The sequence below is a fragment of the Otolemur garnettii genome, unplaced genomic scaffold (assembly GCF_000181295.1).
Source record: "Otolemur garnettii isolate 467f Iridium unplaced genomic scaffold, OtoGar3 scaffold00037, whole genome shotgun sequence".
Lineage (NCBI taxonomy): Eukaryota > Metazoa > Chordata > Mammalia > Primates > Galagidae > Otolemur > Otolemur garnettii.
This window is the reverse complement of record NW_003852432.1, coordinates 15,617,459-15,639,029: the sequence shown is the minus strand read 5'-3', so window position 1 is coordinate 15,639,029 and position 21,571 is coordinate 15,617,459. Positions and strand designations below refer to the sequence as shown.

General features: G+C 37.9%; 1 protein-coding gene and 1 non-coding gene across 2 annotated transcripts in view; both read right to left on the bottom strand.

The window, feature by feature from the left end:
- The window catches only part of DOCK4 (dedicator of cytokinesis 4), a 249,780-nt gene that overhangs the window by 80,211 nt on the left and 147,998 nt on the right, over positions 1-21,571 (bottom strand). Inside the window, exons 25-26 of the mRNA XM_023513222.1 lie at positions 17,730-17,828; positions 6,749-6,843 (exon numbers count right to left, since the gene is read on the bottom strand). Coding sequence (XP_023368990.1) covers positions 6,749-6,843; positions 17,730-17,828 — 194 coding nt within the window. The remainder of the gene's footprint in view (positions 1-6,748; positions 6,844-17,729; positions 17,829-21,571) is intronic.
- Positions 2,224-2,352, bottom strand: LOC111725344. Its single transcript, XR_002773423.1, has one exon. It is a non-coding gene; the product is annotated as a small nucleolar RNA SNORA11 (small nucleolar RNA).

Below are 21,571 nucleotides of genomic sequence, written 5' to 3'. Positions count from 1 at the left end.
GGCGCCGAGCCGAAAATTTGTATCTTTAATGAGTGGTTATTTGCACAAACCTTCCACATTGGCGTTCAATGGAAAAATGCCCACAGCCTCACTATACCTGAGTTTTACATAAAAAACCACCTTTCTGACTCATAAGTCCAGTTTAGATACCACAATACCTTTAGGATTAGTGAAACACAACGTATCTGGGATTCAGACTATTGGGTTGAATGTCCTAGAAGGGAGCTAACAAACTCAGTCTGCCAAAGGACAGGCGTAAGTCCATGGCCAGGATTATGAAGTTGTTGTTTATACAGCAAAACAACATTCATGGCTTCTTGAACTGCACTTGCTGTAAACATGAGTGGCCTCTGTGGCCTTACCATGGAACAGTGGGTCTCAAACTGACCTGTGCATTGGAATCACTGGGGAGCTTTTAAAATATGGATGTCCGGATCACACCCCCAGAGATTCTAATGATAGGTCTGGGGTGCAACTTGAAATGCAGGATTGCAAAAGCTCCCGGGTGATTCTTAGCTAGATTAGAGCAGTGCTTCTCAAACTTTAATGGGTACTTGGTGATCTAGTTAAAATGCAGAATATGAGTCAGCAAGCCTGGAGTGGGAGCTGAGATTCCTCATTTCTAACAAGCTCCAGGTGAAGCTCCTGCTGTTACTTTGCAACCTCCCCTTTCTCCAGCAAGGCTCTAGAGTAGCCTCAGTCAGAAAAAAGATTCCAGCAAATTCCACAGAGGCAGTCTCTTGGTTCTTTAATGGGGCATGCAGTTCCTAGTTCTAGAGTTGAGCAGCCTTATCAGATTATCAGAGCTGCTTTATGGGCCTAGCAACCATTCAGGGATTTTGGAAAATATTGAGACCTGAAAAAAAAGGGTTATGGAACCAAATTAAAACTATAAAATAAAAATAAAAATGATTAGTTACATTTCCATAGAAAATAACATGACAAATTTCATTAACTGTCTGATTTTTTAAATGTTACTTTTTATATTAAAAATATAGGTTACTCGGCATCATTTCAAAAAAATTACTAAATATAATACCTATACATGCTGAGAAATCACAGCCAATCAAAATTAAATGATTTACTCACAGGCCAATAATGTGAGAAGCAAACGTGAAGAAAGGCTCTTATTTTTTTCTTTAGCACAATTCTATCTAACGTGGCATGTGGGTCTATGCAACGTTTGGTATAAAGAGGAGCAAGGCCTTCAAAGTAAGGCTGCTCAGGGCTGGAAAGACTTAAAATGACTATTTCACATGCTTTTCATTTATGTTTATAATATTCAGTAAAAGTCACCTAGGCAGCTCCCAGAGCTTTCTGAGACGCGGCTTCCTCACACACAGGCCCTCCAGCCAGCTAACGGCATTTCTACATTCTCTCTCCTTCATTGTAGCCGTTGCCTGTGGAGTTGAGGGACATTTCCTTACTTGTTCCAATTTAACCCAAACCATGTGGCTTCTCTGTTTTTATTCTTTTACTCATGACTCGGTGTCTGAATATTGGGATATTTCAACTCTCAATAGCCAAGAAGGATTTCAACTCTCTCAATAGCCAAGAAGGATTTCAACTCTCAATAGCCAAGAAGATTTGCAATCTGCTGCCACAAATGGCCAAATCACTGGTTTCTGCCACAGAAATGCAGGCACAGAATCATTTTTGATAATCAGAATCCATGGCCACAGCGAGATAATTTTTTTTTTTGAGACAGAGCCTCAAGCTGTTGCCTTGGGTAGAGTGCTGTGGCGTCACAGCTCACAGCAACCTCCAACTCCACAGCAACCTTGGGAGGCTTAAGTGAGTCTCTTGCCTCAGCCTCCCAAGTAGCTGGGACTACAGGCACCTGCCACAACTCCCGGCTATTTTTTGGTTGTACTTGTCATTGTTGTTTGGGAGGCCCGGGCTGGATTCGAACCTGCAAGCTCTGGTGTATGTAGCTGGCACCTTAGCCACTTGAGCTATAAGTGCTGAGCCAGCAAGATAAAATTTATATATAAAAGAATAACCAGTGCACAGGAAACTGGAGTTATTGCTTCATGGCTTCCCAGTTGCCACTTCATTCTTGCATTAAGGAATTATTTTCTTTTTTTTTTTTTTTCCATTCTTGTGATGCTTTACTAAGAAGGATGTATTAGGCAATTTTAAAAACATACAGTACAGTTGAAAGAATTATACAGTCATCACCCATACATCCGCCACATACATTTTATCGTTTTTTTCTTCTTTACATGTAGGGAATTTGTTGATAGAGAGGCCACAAGTTCTGTGCCCCTCATCACAATGATCCCAGTTTCCTGTTGGGCATGTTATAAACAGAGGATAAGGAATTATTTTCAAGCAACCCTATTTCTCCCTCTCTCTCCTGGCTCAGAAACTTTATCACTGGTAATTTGTTCTCTGAAAAATTATTCCAACCTGATAATCTGCTCAGGCACAAGGCCATCTCCAAAAAATCATACATAGACTAAGAGAAAGACCGTTGTAGGTAAACTGGATATTGATAATGTTGATGTTTCTATATTGGAAAAACTAAGGAAATCTCAACCTGGGTGGGTTAATTGGGGTTGGCAAAAATCATCACAAAGACGTTGGGGGCACACGAATATTCTGGAAAATCACCCAGGGAATTTATCTAAACTTCAGCCTGCACAAGAATCACCTGAAGGATGTGTAAGACTTTAGGGCCTCACCACCACCTAAGCTTTGGGGGTTAGTGATGAACTCCACCAGGAGATTCTGATGCATGTGCTCATCCTTTCTCACTTTGAGGAATGGCCTTACAGATGGAAGAGAGGGCAGAGAAAGGCTGGAACTTAGACAGCAAAGATACCTGGGGAACTTGGTTGTGTTTACCATTCTATCACAAAGGGCACAGCCTAATGATGCTTTGTCATACTTACTCACCACATTAGATAACCCTAAACATGCAGCTTATACAACTGTTCATGTATTTTTAAGTCCATTTTCTTTTCAATCTGCTTTTTCTTCCCAGGTGCTCCCTTTCAGTCCCATGGGTTCAAATCCTATCCATATGCTGATGACGCTGAAGGTGTCCAGACTTCCTCCCCAAGCTCCATACAAGCAAGTCCACCTTTCTCTTCTGCATCTCCACTTGGAGATTTAATAGCATATTGAATTTAGGTTCAACATAAGTGACCATAAGGGCACTTTTCTCACCCCCAATGCTTCTCTCTCCATATTTTCCAACTAAGTGAATGGCACCGTGATTCATCCTTGTTCACAGGCCCCAAATCTAAGAACCATCTTCAATTACTTTTTTTCTCTTCTACCCAGATCCAGTTACCTGCAAGTCTTGTCAACTTTATCTTCAAAATCCATCTTCCCACTACCTTCATTGCTATCCGCCTGCTTAAGCATCACCTTCTCTTACCGGATAGCTGCAGTAAGCTCCTAACTGGTTCTCTCTCATTTCTTTCTTTCATCTCTTTTACCCATCAGTATCTGGGACCTGTGTTACTGCTTCTTTTCCTCCTCACATTTCAGCTGCACTAACAGTCTTTCAGGTCCTTGAATGAGTTATATTTGGGCCACTGACCACGGGCCCTTTGCATGTGCTATTCCTACCAATAGGAATATTCTTCCTTTGATGCTTTAGCTTTTCAGCTAAAGTTTTAGTCTTTAATGAAAGACCCTTCCTACTCCAGTCCTGAACAAAGTTCCTTTTATAAACACTCACCTACACCTATGCTCTTTATCTTTATAGTTCTTATTTTATACATGAGGCATTGGAAAATATTTGCCAAATAGGTCAGTGAATGAATGGATGATCTCCTCATGCACAATTTAACAATTCCCTTATTTGCTGTAGAGATCTCATTTGAAAGCTAAATGGGTTAATGTATGGTATGTTTGAGGCAGAAATGCACACCAGATAAACACAATAAGGACTTGAAATTTAAACTGAAGGCCCAGGGAGTCTTTACTTTCTTAAGTAAGCAAGTGTGTTAAAAGATTTATCTCCTTGAAAATATGTATATAAAGCTGTGACTTTATTTTTGTGCTTTATTTCACAATGTGTATGGGAAGGGGGTGGAAAGAACTTGTCTCAAGTGTCCTATATTTTTGGTACTTACTTTTCATCTTCCGTATGTTTCTTCTTTCTTAGATTGAGCAGTTGTCCTCATTAGACACATCTACTAGGAACTTATAGTGGGCATAAGGTAGCTTTGCAGCAAGCAAGAACATTCCTTGCCCTTGCAGAACTTAAGAGTGGACACGATACATGAGTGTTACATGATACTAGGCACGCAGGTGGAAATAAAGAACGAACCATGCAAATCACCAGGTGTCTGGTCACAGATTTTGGCAGGACTTCACCAAAAGCAGGAAAGCTACAAGATGTGGGACAACACAGCTTATGGATGAAAGTTAAAGGCATTTAATTTACTTGCAAACATAAGAGGAAAGGACCAATACATAAAAGAACAATCATTTTGAGGGATGAGCAATTCAGTTGCCTTCAAGAATAGGGCAATGATAACTTCTCAGCCAGCTGCTATCAATTTCACATGTATTAAGCACCCAAGTGGACTAATAAAAAGTGGGGGGTTGGGTTAAAAGGCCCTGACCAAATGTTTACCTAAGAAAGTTAATACTATGGATGAAAAGGTGGTTGATGACTTCTAATTCCTGTAACTTGCTACTACACAGCTTAGCACAGAGGGAACTTTTTCTTTCCAGTGCATATTCTTTAACATATTTAAAATATTGTTCATATTTTTCAGAAATCAATGTTTCTACCTAGGTAATGCATGTTACAGATAAAATACAGATAGTTGAGAGCTTACTTCTGGACTACATACTGCATTTATAGACCAAGACACATCTCATGTTTTCATAATTAGAATGGGACGTGGCTAGGGACTATTAAATGAGGAGAGGTGAGGAGAGGGCAGGGGAGGAGAGTAAGAGCATCCAGCAGGCAGCCTGCTCCAATCAGGCAGATGTCTCACCAGACTCTGGGGTCCTGTCCATGAATGAGGCTGGACTCACAGCCACCCCCAGTGGAGAGGCAGTGTCCATGACCATAAACGTGTTTACAGATGGAATAAAGATGAAGCAGACGGAGATGGTATTATATTTAATATCAGAAAGTCACATCGTTGTCATGGTTTTAAGCAAGCTCAAGCAGACATTATGTACGTAAGGAACAAAATGTCAAAGTTACATTCAGTTTGAATTTCTGCCACTGAAAATTCTGATTCAATCTACAATATCTCCTGCACGTGGGGCAGGCAGAATGACGAAATGTTGATGGTACACAATGATGATGATGTCCACAGGCTGGACGGCCTCCCATCTGGCTCCCTGGATCACCTCATAGCCCTCTCCAGATACCCAGAATGTGTACTTTTTGGTAACAAGGCCAGATACATGAGCAAAAGCTCCCACTTAAATCTGGAGCATGCAGACATCCAAGTGAATAGATACTTGATTCTACTCACAGATATCAAAGTAAATATGCTAAGTTCTAAAGACAGCTATTTCAGCAGTTTCAATTAGTCTTCAAAATGGAAAAGCTACTTCTGTACTTATGTAAAATATGCCATATTATACTATTTGTTACTTCACAAAGTTTTTAACACATCACTTTCACACCTCCAAGTCTATAAATGTAGACTGCAGCAGAAGCCAGATTGAGCATATCTAATGAAACTCAGACCCTGCATTCCTGCAGCTCTCACCACTATCACATCTGGGCTTCTGGGAAAGACACCGGGTGACCTTGGTCTATGCATAGGTGCCTAGAGAATCCAGCCTTCACCTTGAGCCGGAAGGTGTTGGCCTTTGGAGAAATGAAAAGCAGGCCGGGGTGGTCTTGGAAAGGGAAAATGCTAATGAAATCGTGTAAATAAGTTTGGAAGTGAAGAGAAGGCCAGTTTCCTGAAGAACTTCTTCATTCTGTGTCCTAAGACCTTGGGGACAGGAGCAGAGAGAGCAGATACCTCCTTGATAGCGCAGATTCTGGAATGGCCCTGCCATTCTGACTGCCCTTAATGTTCTCTCCTGGCTCCTAGTCCTAACAGTCACTTTATCTCAATAACATTCCTAAATGTCTATATCTAGTTCTGAACTTTCCTCAGAGCATGATTTTCAGGTCTCTACTGGCTGCCCCACTTGGATGAGTCAAAGATACTTCAATTTTCATGTGTCCAGCCTAACAGCCACATCCTATTCTCTGCACTCAGCACAGGAGTGGATACTTGATGTATTTTACTGAGTTAAAAGGCATTAAGGAAGACCACAAAGGACTCAAATGTCTAGCAACCAGGAACTGGTTAAATAAACTGGTGTACCCATTCAATGAATATTACTCAGTTGTTAAAGTAAAAAGCATAAAAGAAAGAGGGACTTTCTATTAATTTTGAAAGACTTTCAGGATTTCTAAGCGTCAGGACAATGCACAAAACAGTGACTACTAGGCTCTGGATAAAGGAACAATGGAAGAAGATGGGAGAGACAAAAGTGGTTACTGCAGTCTGGGTGTAGAGGGCAGACAGGAATGGAACTTCTCAATGCATTACCTGTGATATTGTTTGATTTTTGAATGATGTTAATGTATTCTAAACAAATCATAATTCCAAACAAATAGAGTCTGTTTTAAAAAGACAGAAATTAATTCAAAGGCCAATAAGATTTTCAAATTTGAGACCAAATTAAAAAGATTATTTTGTACTCTTCTCTTCTTCTATACATTGAGCTGGAATTATCATCAATATAAATGTCTTACTTGTTTGCAACCAAGCGCATAACAGTCCAGTCCTTTGGAAACATCTCTGGGCGTATCAATATTCGGAACACAGTAAATATCTGTAGCAGGAAATCCTTGGATAAGGAGGAAACAGATCATTTTATTGATTTATTATAACTGTCACTACACACACACAAACAGAGTACTGTTGTAACCATTTCCAAAGCAGTTACAGAGAAGGGAGCCATACTTTAATAAATTTACCCAAGGAAAGGAATCATATACTTCCCATTCTCAGCCCAAACCTGCTGGATTGCTACACTTCCCAAATGTTTTCTCTTCTTTTTCTTTGTCAGGTACAGTGGAAATGACTTTTCATTTCTCTTTATGAGTTCTAAACATTTAAGTTCTGAACATAAAATGGAAAACGTGTAACAGGAGATTAGCAGGCAAACATATTTCCTAAACATCAGAACTTTTTAACTAGAGAGGACGAACCGCCCTAGTTCTATTCTACTTTCCTTTAAGTGAGTGTCAGAATGTAGAGAGTTACATTCATCAAAAAACATCTCTTACAGACCTGTGTTTCTTAGAGGACGTTCTTGAGATGCATCATTAATGGGATATGTGCAGGTTTATACACTCAGAATCTGAGTGAATTTCCTTCAGTGTGTGATGCAGAACAATTCAAAGGACGTGTGCTAAGTTGGGGCCCGGGTCAAGTGCTTAGTAGTCATGAGGGTTTCCAAGATACTCCTCACTGGGATGCTGGGCCAGAGGGCAGCATCTGGTGAGGTGTTTTCAGGGGATCCATTTAAAGATCACCTTTAAATACTGAGATGTTATCTTTAAATGGATCCCCTGAAAACACTCTTGGCCAGAGGCTATTGTCAGACATGAAAATCTTCTTTACCATTACAAGAGATAGGGCCCAAAATGCTAGAGTACAGGATACCTAAAGGGGAGTGAAGGAGATAACATACCATGTGTATTGAATCAAATAGTGCTCCCACCACAAAAAGGCATTTGCTCAGTCTAATACATCTTTGATTCAGATTTATTAACTAGAAAACTTAAAAGTAAAAGGCAATCCAAATAATTTCATTTCTCAGACTGAACAACACAGTATGGTAAACATGTAAGCTGCCTGAATATAAGATTATGGTTGTCACTCATATCAAGAGAAGATAGAAAGACAGAATTTAAAAACTGAAAACCATGTGGCAGCTTTATTGTTTTTTTTATATACTTTAACAGCTTTAATCGAGCCCATAAATATTTTGACAAGCATTTATTTTAGCATCTTTGGCATAGACACCCATATGTTGATATGTAGTATATGCCACGTAGAAACTAGGTCGTCTGTGTTTACATGGCTAGACAGATTCTGCGCAAGTCTCCAGAATCATCAGAAGCAGAGTTTCCCAAATGTATTCCACTGCCGGTCAGATAATTTTGGGAAACACTTCACATTCTAGGTCTCTCTTGGGATAGTACATCATTAGCCTACTCACACTGTCAGGACCCCTTTTGAATGCATTTCTAAAACTTATTTTAGTGGTTTTCCAATGGATTCTTTTGGGTTTCTCAGACATGAATACATATAATCCCTGCCGAAAACAAAAAAAAAAGATTTTTGCATTTATCTTTCAAGGAGTTATACCCCACTCAGCTTCCTCTCCTGTTGCACTTGCTTGGAGAGATATTAAAGAGCAATCATGAAAGTGGAGATTCGTTTGCTTTTCATAGCAATTAGTTAGGAAGGGTTTTAATAAATTCTAAAATACTGAAGTTCCATCTTCTTGCCTCCAGACTGGTAACAGAATTAGAATACACCCTGAGTGGTGGTGTGTATATGTGTCTGTGTGTGGTGGGGGCTGGGGAAGCCCTGTGCTGTCAGTTGCATGGAGAAAACACATCTGAAAGAATTAGCTACAAGGAGCAAGACATCTGTCTTCAGGGAAAACAACTTCAGTTGTTCTTTTGTAGTGCTGGGGACAAAGGAAAGATTATTCCATGTGTAGGAGCTGCAGATAGATAACCTGTTCTGATGCTGTCTCATTTTCCGATTCCCATTTATTTCAAAAAAACAAAAGGCTGTGGCAGCATGGGACAATACCTATACATTGAGTAAATTTATTTCCTCCCAAGAAAACTTTTCAGTGTCTTGAGTAGCTTTCCACAGTATCTATTCAAGCTTCATTTACATTCATGAAACCAAGCACATTCATTTGCTGAAACCTTATGCAAAAAATAAAATACTCCTCACCAGGAATTAGAAAACTTAGATTTTAATTCTAGCTCTGGAATTAACTTATCAGTGGCCCTGACAATTTACTTAACCTTTCTGGAATAGAGCTCTAATCCTTTGAAAATGTGGGGGCTTTAAGGTCTCATGTAGTTAAAGAAGATTATAAAATATCAATATAGTTTTTTGATTATTCAAAAAGTACTCCCCAATTTTTTTCTCTTTTTTTATGGTTGGGGATTTATTGAGGGTATAAGATACCAGGTTACACTGATTCTATTTGTTAGGTAAAGTCCCTCTTACAATTGTGTCTTGCCCCCAAAAGGTGTGGCACACACCAAGACGCCCCTCCCTCCTCTCTATCTGCTCTTCCTTTCCCCCACCTCTCCCTCCTTCTTTCTCTCTCTGCTCTTTTCTTCCCCCACCTCCACCACAGCATTAACTGTCATTAATTGGCCTCATATCAAAATTGAGTACATAGGATTCATGCTTCTCCATTCTTGTGATGTTTTACTAAGAATAGTATGTTCTACTCTCATCCAGGTTAATACAAAGGCTATAAAGTCTCCATTTTTTTAAATGGCTGAATAGTATTCCATGGTGTACATATACCACAGCTCGTTAAGCCATCACTGGGTTGGTGTGCCTTTAGGTTGTTTCCACATTTTGGCGATCATAAATTGAGCTGCAATAAACAGTCTAGTGCAAATGTCCTTATGATAAAAGGATTTTTTTCCTTCTGGTAGATGGCCAGTAATGGGATTGCAGGATCAAATGGGAGGTCTAGCTTGAGTTCTCTGAGGGTTCTCCCCTCACCCCAATTTTTCTTATTTCTAAGTTATAGGTTAAGGTTTTATCATATCACATTGTGGTAACACAAAGATCTTCCATTTTTATACTTACATGTCATTTTGTTTAGCAAGGCTTTGTGAGCCGTCATGCAGCAGAACTCAGTTCTAATATTTTAAAGCACTGAGACCTGAATGCTAGATTCTTTAATATTCCCTTCCTTCCTACCCCAAATACATTGGTATTTTCTTGTCTGTGGTCTGTAAGTAGTTTTCATTTCTTATCATTTCACTAAATATGTGCTTTTACATAGATAATTACAATTATTTTGCACATTTAAATAAGTAAAAGATCTCTTTTATAATTTATAAAAGAACACTGCCATGCCTATAATATCATGCTGGATAGCACACAGAAATGTGCCGCCATTTTAAACCTGGCTGCCTGGGAGCATTTTCTTTTTCAGTGTGTTTATTTCATAAAGCCCAACATAGTAACTTAACTACATTCTTCAAATCAGGGCTCAAAACAAAAAAGAAACAGGGAGGTCCTACTTTCTAGAAGTACCTTTCCTGTAGTGCAAAAGGTTCAAGTAAGAAATTTCTTGTGAAAATCTTCCAAAACAATAAAAAGTTCCATAGTCAAATAAAAAGCTGGAGCAGCTGTTATGATTTTATAAACTATCATTACCATTTATTCACTTATGCATAAACATTGGGAACTTTACCATGTACCCAATGCCAGGCGCTGGGAGTGACATTAGATGATGAGGACACTGGTAAGGTAAGATATATTCTTTTATTCATTCATGCAACAAGTATTTATGGAGTATCTGTGACAAGCCATATGATGGTAAAGAAATTGACTGTGTTCTGTGCTTTCGTGGAGCTCACAGTCTGGTGGGAGACATGCATGTTAATATAATAGCCACAGAGATGCACTCATGCTTTACAAAGACATGTCTAAGGGTCGAGTATTCCACACAGAGGTAAAAACATCTGGAGGCCTGAGAGGAAAGAGAGAGCACAAGGTTTCCTGGACTGCCAGGGGCAAGAATTGTGCTGAGAGATAGAGATAAAGAAAAGATAAATAAGTAGGGATTAAATAAAAGGTAGACCCATAGCTTTCCACAGGAAGGAGTTTAAACATTTATGCTGAGAGCAATGTGGAAAGGTTAACTGAACTGAAGGGTGTTATGCAGATGTTTGAGAGGATCGAATTTGTGTTTTAGGGAAGATTTTCTAGCTATACCATATAAAAAATTGTTCTGTTTACCCATGATACTGTCACATTAAGAATGGCACAGGCTCAGCGCCTGTGGCTCAAGTGGCTAAGGCGCCAGCCACGTACACCCAAGGTGGCAGGTTTGAATCCAGCCCAGGCCGGCCAAACAACAATGACAGCAGCAACCAAAAAATAGTTCGGCATTGTGGTGGGTGCCTGCGGTCCCAGCTACTCGGGAGGAGGAGGCAGGAGACTTGCTTGAGCCCAGGAGTTGGAGGTTGCTATGAGCTGTGATGCCATAGCACTCTACCCAGGGGGAAAGCTTGAGGGTCCTATCTCAAAAAAAAAAAAAAAAAAAAAGAATGGCACAAACAGAAATTAAGTTTATGAAACAGAATTGGTGAGATACAGAAAGAGGAATTTTGAGGCCATGAAACATGATGAGTTAAGACATCCAGAAAACAAAGCATCATGAAGCAGGTAGATTGCCCAGGACATTATCCCATTACATCCAGAACACTTAACAGGACAGAGCCTTCTAGAAACACATTTCCTTTACTTACGATTTAGGCTATAATCTGATGTTATTTTTAAAATTTGCCATAAATTTCAAAAGTGTAATACCCTTGATGTGGGGTTTGAATTCAATTAAAGGGTGTTAATAATCATTATCACATTGAAATTTATATCCTTAAAACAGAATCTTCAAGTGTATTGTACAAAATAAGTTCTAAGTGATCTTCCATCTTATAGAGTTATAGAACTATTTTTCGGTTGTAATAAATATATTCATATAAAGACAAGTCAAAATAATTATATGGAAAAAGAAGCCTTATTGAAGCAGGAAAAAATATTGAGAGTATTCATTCATTCAACAAAGATTTAATGTTCCAGACTCTGTGCTTGGACACAAAGACATGGTTCCTACTCTCAAGGAACCCATGGTTAGCAAAAACACAAGGAAATAATTACAGTGCATTATTGCGTGCTATCAGAGAGGGGGCACTGTGAATGGTAAACTGTGAAGACTTCATCAAGAAAGTGATACTGTGTCACTAAGCTGGATTTATGAGCTGAGATCAGAGAAGGAGTATTTGGAAAATACATTAGGCAAAGGAAATGAGGTTACAGTGGCATAGGCAATGCAGATAGAAAAAATGGTTGAGATGAATTAAAAATTACGCAGGGTTTGTTAGGAATTGTGGACACAGTATTTTTAAGTGGTAGAGAGAACGGTGTGGAGGATAAAGAGGCTGGAAGGCAGACTGAGGACAGGTACATGACAAAGAGCTTGGACTTTGTCCCATAGATAATGGGATATGTGTGGAGGTTCAACATTGGTTTGAGGCTTGATAAAATATAATTTTTGAAAGCTAGGGGGTTAACATATGGGAGACAATGAAGACTGATAATAGTGCTGTGCTTAACTGCCAGAACTTGGATAATTTTATGCTTACAATGAGATTTCCACGATTTTATGAAAAGACATAATCAACAAAGAATAACAGTCTCCAGCTTTATATACATGAAATTGCAAGACATGGACAAAACTTTAGCCCCCGGTATGAGGTGGGTGTATAATAAAACATTACTCACTACAGCAGGTTAAAAAAAAAAAACAAAAAACTTAATCACTACCTAGTGTTTACTTTTGTTCATTTTTAAAATAATTGTATGTTCTAGGGAAGAAAAAGATTAAACAATATAGGGTACCAGCCCTCAGGTCTTTGCTCCCACACATTTGTGTTCTGATACTGTGACTCACGCCAGTTACACATGAGTACCTGAGGACCAAGGGACGGAAATGGCACGGAGTTCAAAAAGCCAGAAGCCACTTCAACAGTAACCCTGGAGGCCTTCAGGCTCTTCAAGCACGATGGGGTTAAACATCATCAGTCTCAGTAGATACCTGAGAACTATATACTTTCAAAATTCATTTTGACTTAGAAAATCACTAGAAAATGCTGAGAAATTGTTCTTTAACTGATCAAAAGGAAGGACAAAGCAGTGATGCTACAAATAAATAACAAAAATATTCATTTGTAAATCTCAATGTATACTTTATCATGATCAATTAAAGTTTAAAATGTGTGTATCATATGACAATGTTACTTCCAGGAATTTATTCTACAGCAACAAGGGCACAAGTCCACAGAGGTAGAATACCGCAATGCTTATGGCAAGATCCTTTCTAAGAGCAAAAATCAGAAAAATTCTAAATGCCTATCAGAAGGGGAATGATAAAATTATGCAGCATCCATATAATGAAATTCAGGAGAATGAGGTATTGGGCTATGCATATAATATCCATGAGATTGCTGGGTGGAAAAAAGTACAAACCAATATGAACAGTGTGGTGGTTGTACTTAAAAAAATATGTGTGTCCATATATAACATTGAAAATAGTCTATGAGGATACACCTGTAGTGGTATGAGTAGCTACCTCTGGTGGTTAGGCTATGTTGGTGGAAGGGGAAACATATTTATCACTTTTTAAAACAGTAGGGTTATGTGGTATTTTTACTGTCTAAACCCAATATCAGTAAGGACTCTCCATTAAATGTCCCTCTATTAAATTGTACTTTGCCTTCTATTTAATTTCTAACCAAAATGTACAGACAACCCCCTCAAATAACTCTCCCTCTGATAATCTGGCTTTTCCCAAACATCTCCACTCTATGACTAGAACTACCTTATTATCTTTAAAGAGGTAACAAATGAAATTTTATACAATTTAATAACAAAAGATTTTGGCTTAAGAAAGTTTACCAAAGTTTAGGGAAAAGCTGAGTTTAGCTGCCTAAGCTAAGAATTCAGAATATGAACAGAATTTACTTTCTCAATTACACGGGGAGACTAATAGTAACCATTGGTCTTCATGGCGGGGGAGAGGGGAGAGGAAGCACTGTGATGAAGAGAAGGCTCTTGTGCTACACCTGGCTCAGGGTGGTGGGGTGACGGTGAGGGCGTGTTCCATAGAGGTTAGCCATTATCATCGTTCATTTACACAACAGGTTCATTTATAGCAATGATTTAGATGGCCTTAATGACAGATTGTTTTATTAGTCTTGATAAGCCTGCTGTCTAGCCAAGGTGCTCAATAAATGTAAAGTGAATTACATAATCAACATCTTTAATGAAACAGTGGGGGGCCTACCTCATGGTGTCTTTCTGAGAGCTAAAACGAGTTAACACTAATCAGCTGCTTAGAACAATGCCTGATAACAATTTGAGTTCTATACAAATGTTTGTGTTAGAGGTCTTCACCACAATATCAAAATCCCAAAGTGCTCTACAGTCTTATAGTCCATTTGGCAGCAAAACCTGATCTAAACTATTTGTAGTCTTTATTCAATGGAGTAAATGTTTTGCATCACTTCAGATCCTACTGGAGTAGCCTATATACCACATTATTTTCTGCACTGCATTATTTTTGTACCACATTATTTTTCTGAAATTATAAAAATTCTGATTTCTGAAAGAAATTTGGTACTAAGGACTTTGGATAAGAGACTAACGATAAATGTTATTATCTTTGAAAAATATTGTACTATTGGTTTCAGGAACATAATCATGGATATTTGGCTTTGAAGAAAATTCAGCACAGGGAAAATTTATCTAGTAAAAGGTGACATCTGAACTTTTAAAATACAGATTAAAACTAGATGACTAGTCCTTAGTAAGTTAAATAAATGTCCTCTAGCCTGTGTTCACTCCAGTTGTTTCTCTTTCATTCTTACACCAGGAAGGGTGATCCTCCTGCCCATCATGGCTAACTCTGTCCTTCCCTGCTGTTCTCAGGGACCTCACCTGTGAGTTAGCACCTCATTCCTCTATCTTCAGCTTCTCCCTGCCCACCAGCTCTAATCACTGATATTTAAACATTCTCAAGACTTCTCCATCATAAATATTCCTCTGGCATCCAGACTCACCCTGCAGTAGCTACCTTATCCTCTTCTTGAAACACTGTATACATCCACTATATCTTTTTCTTTTTTTTCATTCCTCAATCTATGACAGTTTGGCTACTACCCTCACCACTGAAATTGCTCACCAGGTTCGCCAACCATATTAACAGAGCCTTTCATGATCTGACTGCCCCCATGCAGCAGCAGGCTCTGTCCCCAGCTCTTCCTCCTCAGTCAGTGCTTAGGGTCTATGTAGGCACTTTCACCTTCAGACTCTACACTCTCCTTGGATATTCATGTTTCCTCTCACGATTCCAATTATTACTCATTGGCTGACAAATCTCAAATCTACATCCTGTGGCCAACCTGTTCTCCTGAACTTCAGACACTGGCTACTAAACATCTTCATCTGGATGTCCTCAAGTGACCGAGGTCAGAGACTGAAACTGAATTTAACTTTGCTCCAAAACCTGCAGACCTCTTTCTCCTGGGTTCCCCGTGCAGTGAATAGCACCAACATCTAGCCACTTGTTAAAGGGCCTAGAAGTCTTCAGCTCCTCTGCCTTTTTTATGTAATCAGTCACCAAGTCCTACCAATTCAACTTCCTGAATGTCCCTAGAATCTATCACCACGATCATCTCTATTTCTGGCCATAGTCATTTCTAGCTTGGATTAGCTACAACAAATCTTCTACACAGGGTTCTGCCTCCCATATTGGTCTCAGCAAATGTCTCTCCCTTCTTAAAGCCCACAAAAGCATCAAAATGTCCTCAAAATCAAGTCCATACCCATTCACAGGGCCTTAGGTCTTTACAACTTTCTTCCTCAAACTCTATATTTTATAATATAAACAAACACTTCCTGAATGCCCACAATGTGCTAGGCATGAACTGGGATCTGAGGATACAGCTGTGTACCAGCCAAAGCTTCAGAAATCAGGCAGCTCTTAACAACAAACAGAAATGTCCCAGATTCTAAGATGCATTATAAAGGTAGGGTAGGGGTTGTGGTATGTCAGTTAGTGCATTCTGTTGACATTTTACTTGAGAGATCTGAAAGTCCCAGTCAAAGATAGGCCTAGCACACTCATACTCATCTCTTGGTTCTCAGGTCTTCCCAGTTCTCAGGGAACCCTGGCTTGGGAAGTTTTCTTGTGACCTTGAGTCCAGGTTGGCAGCAACTCCAAGACTCTCTGTAGCAGCATGTGCTTACTCTGTATAGTTACTACTTAGAGTGCCAATGCTCATGACTTGCCCGACTGCTCTCTATAGGAACAGGACGTCCCAGGCTTTGATATAGCCCCAGTGCCTGGCATGCTGCTTGTCATGCTTGAGTAGTTCAATCTATATTTCCTGAATCACAGATTAAGTAATTAATATTATTAAATCGTTCCCCTGGTCTGAAGACCCAGCTAATTTTGAAGGAGGGGGAAATATAATGATCCTTTGAAAAGTGTGTTGGCTGACTGAAATAAGGAAAGTCCACATAAAACATTCTATTCATTATTTCCACTTGCTTTATTACCATTAATGTGAATATTAAAACACAAAATTCAACACCTAGATTAAATTAATCAAGTCTTCCAATTTATGTTTCTCTGCTATTTTTAATTCAGAGGGTCTATAAAAATATGTAGCTTTTCCTAAGGGAAATGATCAAATATGAAGTCATTTCTTAAGTAAAACCTAACGATTCTTCAGTTATGCTAAAATATTTCTGATTAAAGTTAATAGCTGCATAATTATCTGCCTTTTGACATTTTGGATTTCTGTACTCGAGAGTGAATGGGTAAGTCTTAAGGCCTTTTATCCATTTTTAATTCTAAACTCAAAATTGAATGTAAGAATGAAAAAAATGATACCATATGCCAATTGACTGACTGCTAAATAGATTAATTCTGCCCCCCAAAGAATGCAAGTGTCTCAGCTTGTCAACTGCTCCAAGGTAACAGAAAGACTTTTCTGAGATCATACAATATTTTCCAGGCAGTTAAAGTTAAAGATAAAGTGTCCCCTATGTACTACTCAGGAAAAAAACCCTACAAATCTTGCCCTAAGGCACTTTGAAGGCTTCCAATCAAGCAAATGTTGCAGTGTAACTGTACTTAATGTTCTCTAATTCTCCACCATTCAGCCTTTAAGCAACTTTCCCAACATGAGGGTTTACCCATAAAAGTAGTCTGGAAAACTAGAGATGGAAGAGAGATAAAAGTAAATAAGGACAAATGATGACAGATCATTCCTCCCACTGAGAACAATCACTTCTAAGCTTTTAGTGACACTAGGCAGGAAGCGTTATAGTTCCCCAAATCTCAGCAAATATTGGATTTTTATAAACCTGGCACCAATATTTTCTGTTTAATGTCAGCCTGTCAGAGTAGCCTAGCATATTGATTAGACTACAGATGATGGAGAATATTAAATACAACTCAGCTTGCCTAGCCATAAAGTTGCAGCCAGAACTGTCATTGTGGTTTTGAAGAGATGAAACTAGCTAATGTATATATTTATATTTATATATTCTCCCTTATCTTTTATTAAGACAATATATTTAAGCTCATTTAACTTTAGTCTATTTGCTTTTGTCTCTTAGTTCTGCAATTGTTTCTAGTTTATGGGATTTTGATGACAGGTGTTTCAAATCCCATGTCTTTCTCCAAAATGCGAGTTAATAGCTTTGCTTGAGTAGCAGAAACCATGAAGAGCTAATAGAGATGAGTTGGTCTGTGGAAACTTAAGAGAAACAAATAAAACAATTTTTTCAGGAACTATCTGAACAGGGGTGAATAAAACAAAACAAAACTAAAACTAAAAAGATATATTGAAGAAAAATTTTTAAGATGTCACTTACCCTTAGATCTTCCTTTGTGTTGAAACTATCAAGAAGCTGTTGATAATGTCTATCTGTCATTTGCCGTAATAGGGACAGAAGACAAGCAACAAACTCCCCCTAATTAAAAAAAAGACATTTTTTTTAGTAAGGACATGAAAGAACATCAGTAAGTTACTCTGAACTATCCTTGAAGAGAATACTTTAAAAGAAAATCAGTATAATCCAAACTCAACCCATGAAGTCTTCTTTATCTAAATTACCTAAAATATCACAGCTAAAATTTTTCCCTATGATGGTTACCACTTACTTGGTATACATGCATTTTTAACTTTAGAGAGGATTTTTTTTTTTTAATTTGGGTGGAAGCTTTTCCATAGCTCCATACACTTAAAGGAGGTCAGGCAATGAGGCTCCTGATTGTTTACTGAACATATAAGATACCTGGATTCATCATGTCATTTAAGCTTCCTACCAACACTATGAGGTAGAGGATATACTACTTATTTTAAAAAGGCAAAATATAGTTTCAAATAGGCTAAATGACTTGCCCAAAGTCACACAACCAGAAAGAGCTGGAGTTACCCCAGCTCTTTATGATTCCAAAGTTCTTTCGGAGCTTCACACTCCATTTGTAAATTTATGTGATTCCCTCCAACTCATCAGAGTACTGATCTGCTGACTCATAGGCTGTGGAGACAGCCATCCATAGCATGATGTTGGTTTTAATCTTCTTCTAAAAAAACAGTTTTGGCCACTCTTTTGTGCTTGGGCTTATGTGATTTACTCCTACAAATCCCAATTCTTAAAAATGAATATAAAAAAGAAAAGCATATACAGCATCTATAGATTTCAAGTCGTATATAAAACCTCTATCAGTTGTATTTTCCAATGAACTTGTAATTTACAATACGTGTGTATTTACTACCACCTTTTTTGTTCAGCAAAGAATTTACGTACTTTGAAATAGAGTAATGACATTTAAAACAAAATGAACACAACAGGAGAGGCAGTCAGTGGTAACTGGCTGTATGTTTACAGAAGTGAAGTTTAATTAGGAATGAGTTTTTTAGACTTTACATGGAAAGAGATGGCAGGCTCTAAAATTAAAGACTAAAAGCCCTGAGAAGTGGGATTTTGCACTGGAGGCAGTTGAGTCAAGAGAGTCAAACATCTTCTCCAGCTGCCATGGGAGGCCAGAGTAGCCATCTTCTCCTGCCACTCCATGGCCATGTCCCAGGATCCAGAGATTCACAGTAGCTTCCTGCGTCTTGATAATTATTTGCAACATACAGATATGGTAAAAAATTGCCCTTGTACATTTATTAGGGAGAATATTCAGGAAACTAACAAATATAGACCAGTGGAAATATCCTCCAAGTTCAACATATTACTTTGTTAGTGAAGAAAAGGACTATTGATAAGTAACACAGGAAATAAAAAAAATGAAAGGCAATATTACTAATATTTTAATGCATGTGTATAAGGAAACAACCCAAGGGCTGAATAAGAATGACCTCAAAGGACTGAGAGAACAGGACCTGGTGTGCACAGGCACTGGGAGTAGTCATGCCTTTTCTTATTAGCCAGACTGGTAAAATGTCATGATTCATAGGACATCAGTTATCGAGTACCAAAACGGTCTTTTTCAGCAATGGAGAAAAATTACTGAATACTGCTCTGGTTGTATCTTACAAATTCTAAAAGCAAGGTGTGATAATAATCAAATCATTTCCAACAAATTTAACCTCATTTCAGAGCAAAGCTCAAAAATATTTTTGGAACTTAAAGAAAACCAGGTTCCCAACAATGTAAAAATACACAAAGTCTGGTATGCAACAAAAAATTATCAGGTATACTATGAAGCAGGAAAAGATGATGATTCAAATGAAAAAAAAAATCAATCAATAAAAGCAGGTCTAGGAATGACACACACAACAGAATTAGCAGACAAGGACATTAACATAGCTATTACTACTATACTCTATTTATTCAAGAAGCTAGAGGAAAGATTGAACATATTAATTAGAGATATGGAAGATATAAACAGAATCCAAATTAAACTTCTAGAAATGAAAAGTATAATGTGTGAGATGAAAATTCATTGAAAGAGACTAATGGGAGATTAGACATTGTTGAAGAAAAAAATTCTTGAATTTTAAGAGTAATAGAAATTCTCCAAAATAAAGCATAGAGAGAACAAAATGAAATTTAAAAAATCAGTCAACTGTAGGGCAACTTCAAGTAGCAGAATATCTGTGTAGTTGGAGGTCTCAAAGAAGAGAAGGAGATAGGAAAAGTCATTAAAGAATAAGAAAAAACTTTTCCATTTTTTTTTGAAAAAGATAAACCTCAAATCAAAGAATCTCTACAAACTCCAAGCCCAAGAAGCATGAAGAAAATTACACCAAGGCACATCACAAATCAAATTGCTTTATCGCCAGAGATAAAGTCTTCATACTAGTCAGAGAAAAAAGGTACACAGTACACATAGAAGAACAAAGATAAGGATGAAAGAAAAGTCTTTTGGAAGAAATGTAAGCTGAAAGACAATGGAGAATCATCTTTAGAGTAATGAAAAGAAAACTCCCCAAACTATCAATCAAGAATTTGTTACTCAGTACATGGAGAAACATCTTCAGAGTAATGAAAACCCCAAAACTATCAATCAAGAATTTGTTACCCAGCAAAAATATCTTTTGAGAGCAAAGAAAAAATAAAGGCTTTTCAGATCTCTCAAAGCTTATTCCCGGCTTCTATTCAGCATGGCACTGAAGGTTTTATTCAGTACAATAAGGCAAGGAAAAGTACTAAGGGACAGATTTAAAAGGAATTTTTAAAAAGCTATCTTTATTCACAGACAACATCCTTGTGTACTCAGAAAATGCTTTGGAATTCACAAAAAGCTACTAGAACTAATTGAGTTTATCAGCATCCCAGAATGCAAGATTGATTTACAAAAATGAATTTTACTTTTACATACTAGAATGAAACTGAAACCTAAAATAATATCATTAAAATGTGAAATGATTACTGACCTGTGACAAAGGTCATAGGTGTGTAGGGACTATGCATTGAAAGCTACAAAACACTGATGAAGTAAATTAAAGAAGACCTAAATAGAGATACTACATGACACAGCATAGAATACACAATATTGACAAGATGTCAATTCTCCCCAATTTATATATAGATTCAATGCAATTTCAATTGATATTCCACCAAAATTTTCTTCTTTTGAAAAAGAAGAGCAACTTAAGAAAAATTAAACTTCTTGACTTTAAGACTTATTATAAAGCAGTGGTAATAGGATAGTGTGTTGTTGGTGTCAACACTGAAAACAGATAAATGGAACAATATACACAAAACCAGGACCAACCAAATGTTTACCAATAGGTGAATGAATAAAGGAATTGTACTTTATTCATATAAAGAAATACTATTCAGCAATAAAAATTAATGATACATGAAAGAACATGGATGAAACTAAAACTATTATATTGTGTGAAATAAACCAGAACCCCTGTACTCATCCCCTCAAAAAGCCTGAATGGTAACTATGTACTCCAGCAGAACCTCCTATAAGTTGACCACCACCCAAGGGACTGTACAAACTGGTCAACACTTGGGGGTGGTCAACATAAGAAACCAGGCCTGCTGTACTGACATGCACATGTGGTGGATGTGTGGCCTAAGAAAGTTAAGTCAACTTAAGGAGGTGCTCAATGTAGGGAGGTGGTCAACTATGGAGGTTCTACTGCATAGGATTCCATTCATTCAAAATTCTAGAAAATTCAAACTTATTTAGAGTAACAAGAGAGTTACTACAAGTTAGCAGTTGCTTGGGAATGAGGTAATATGGA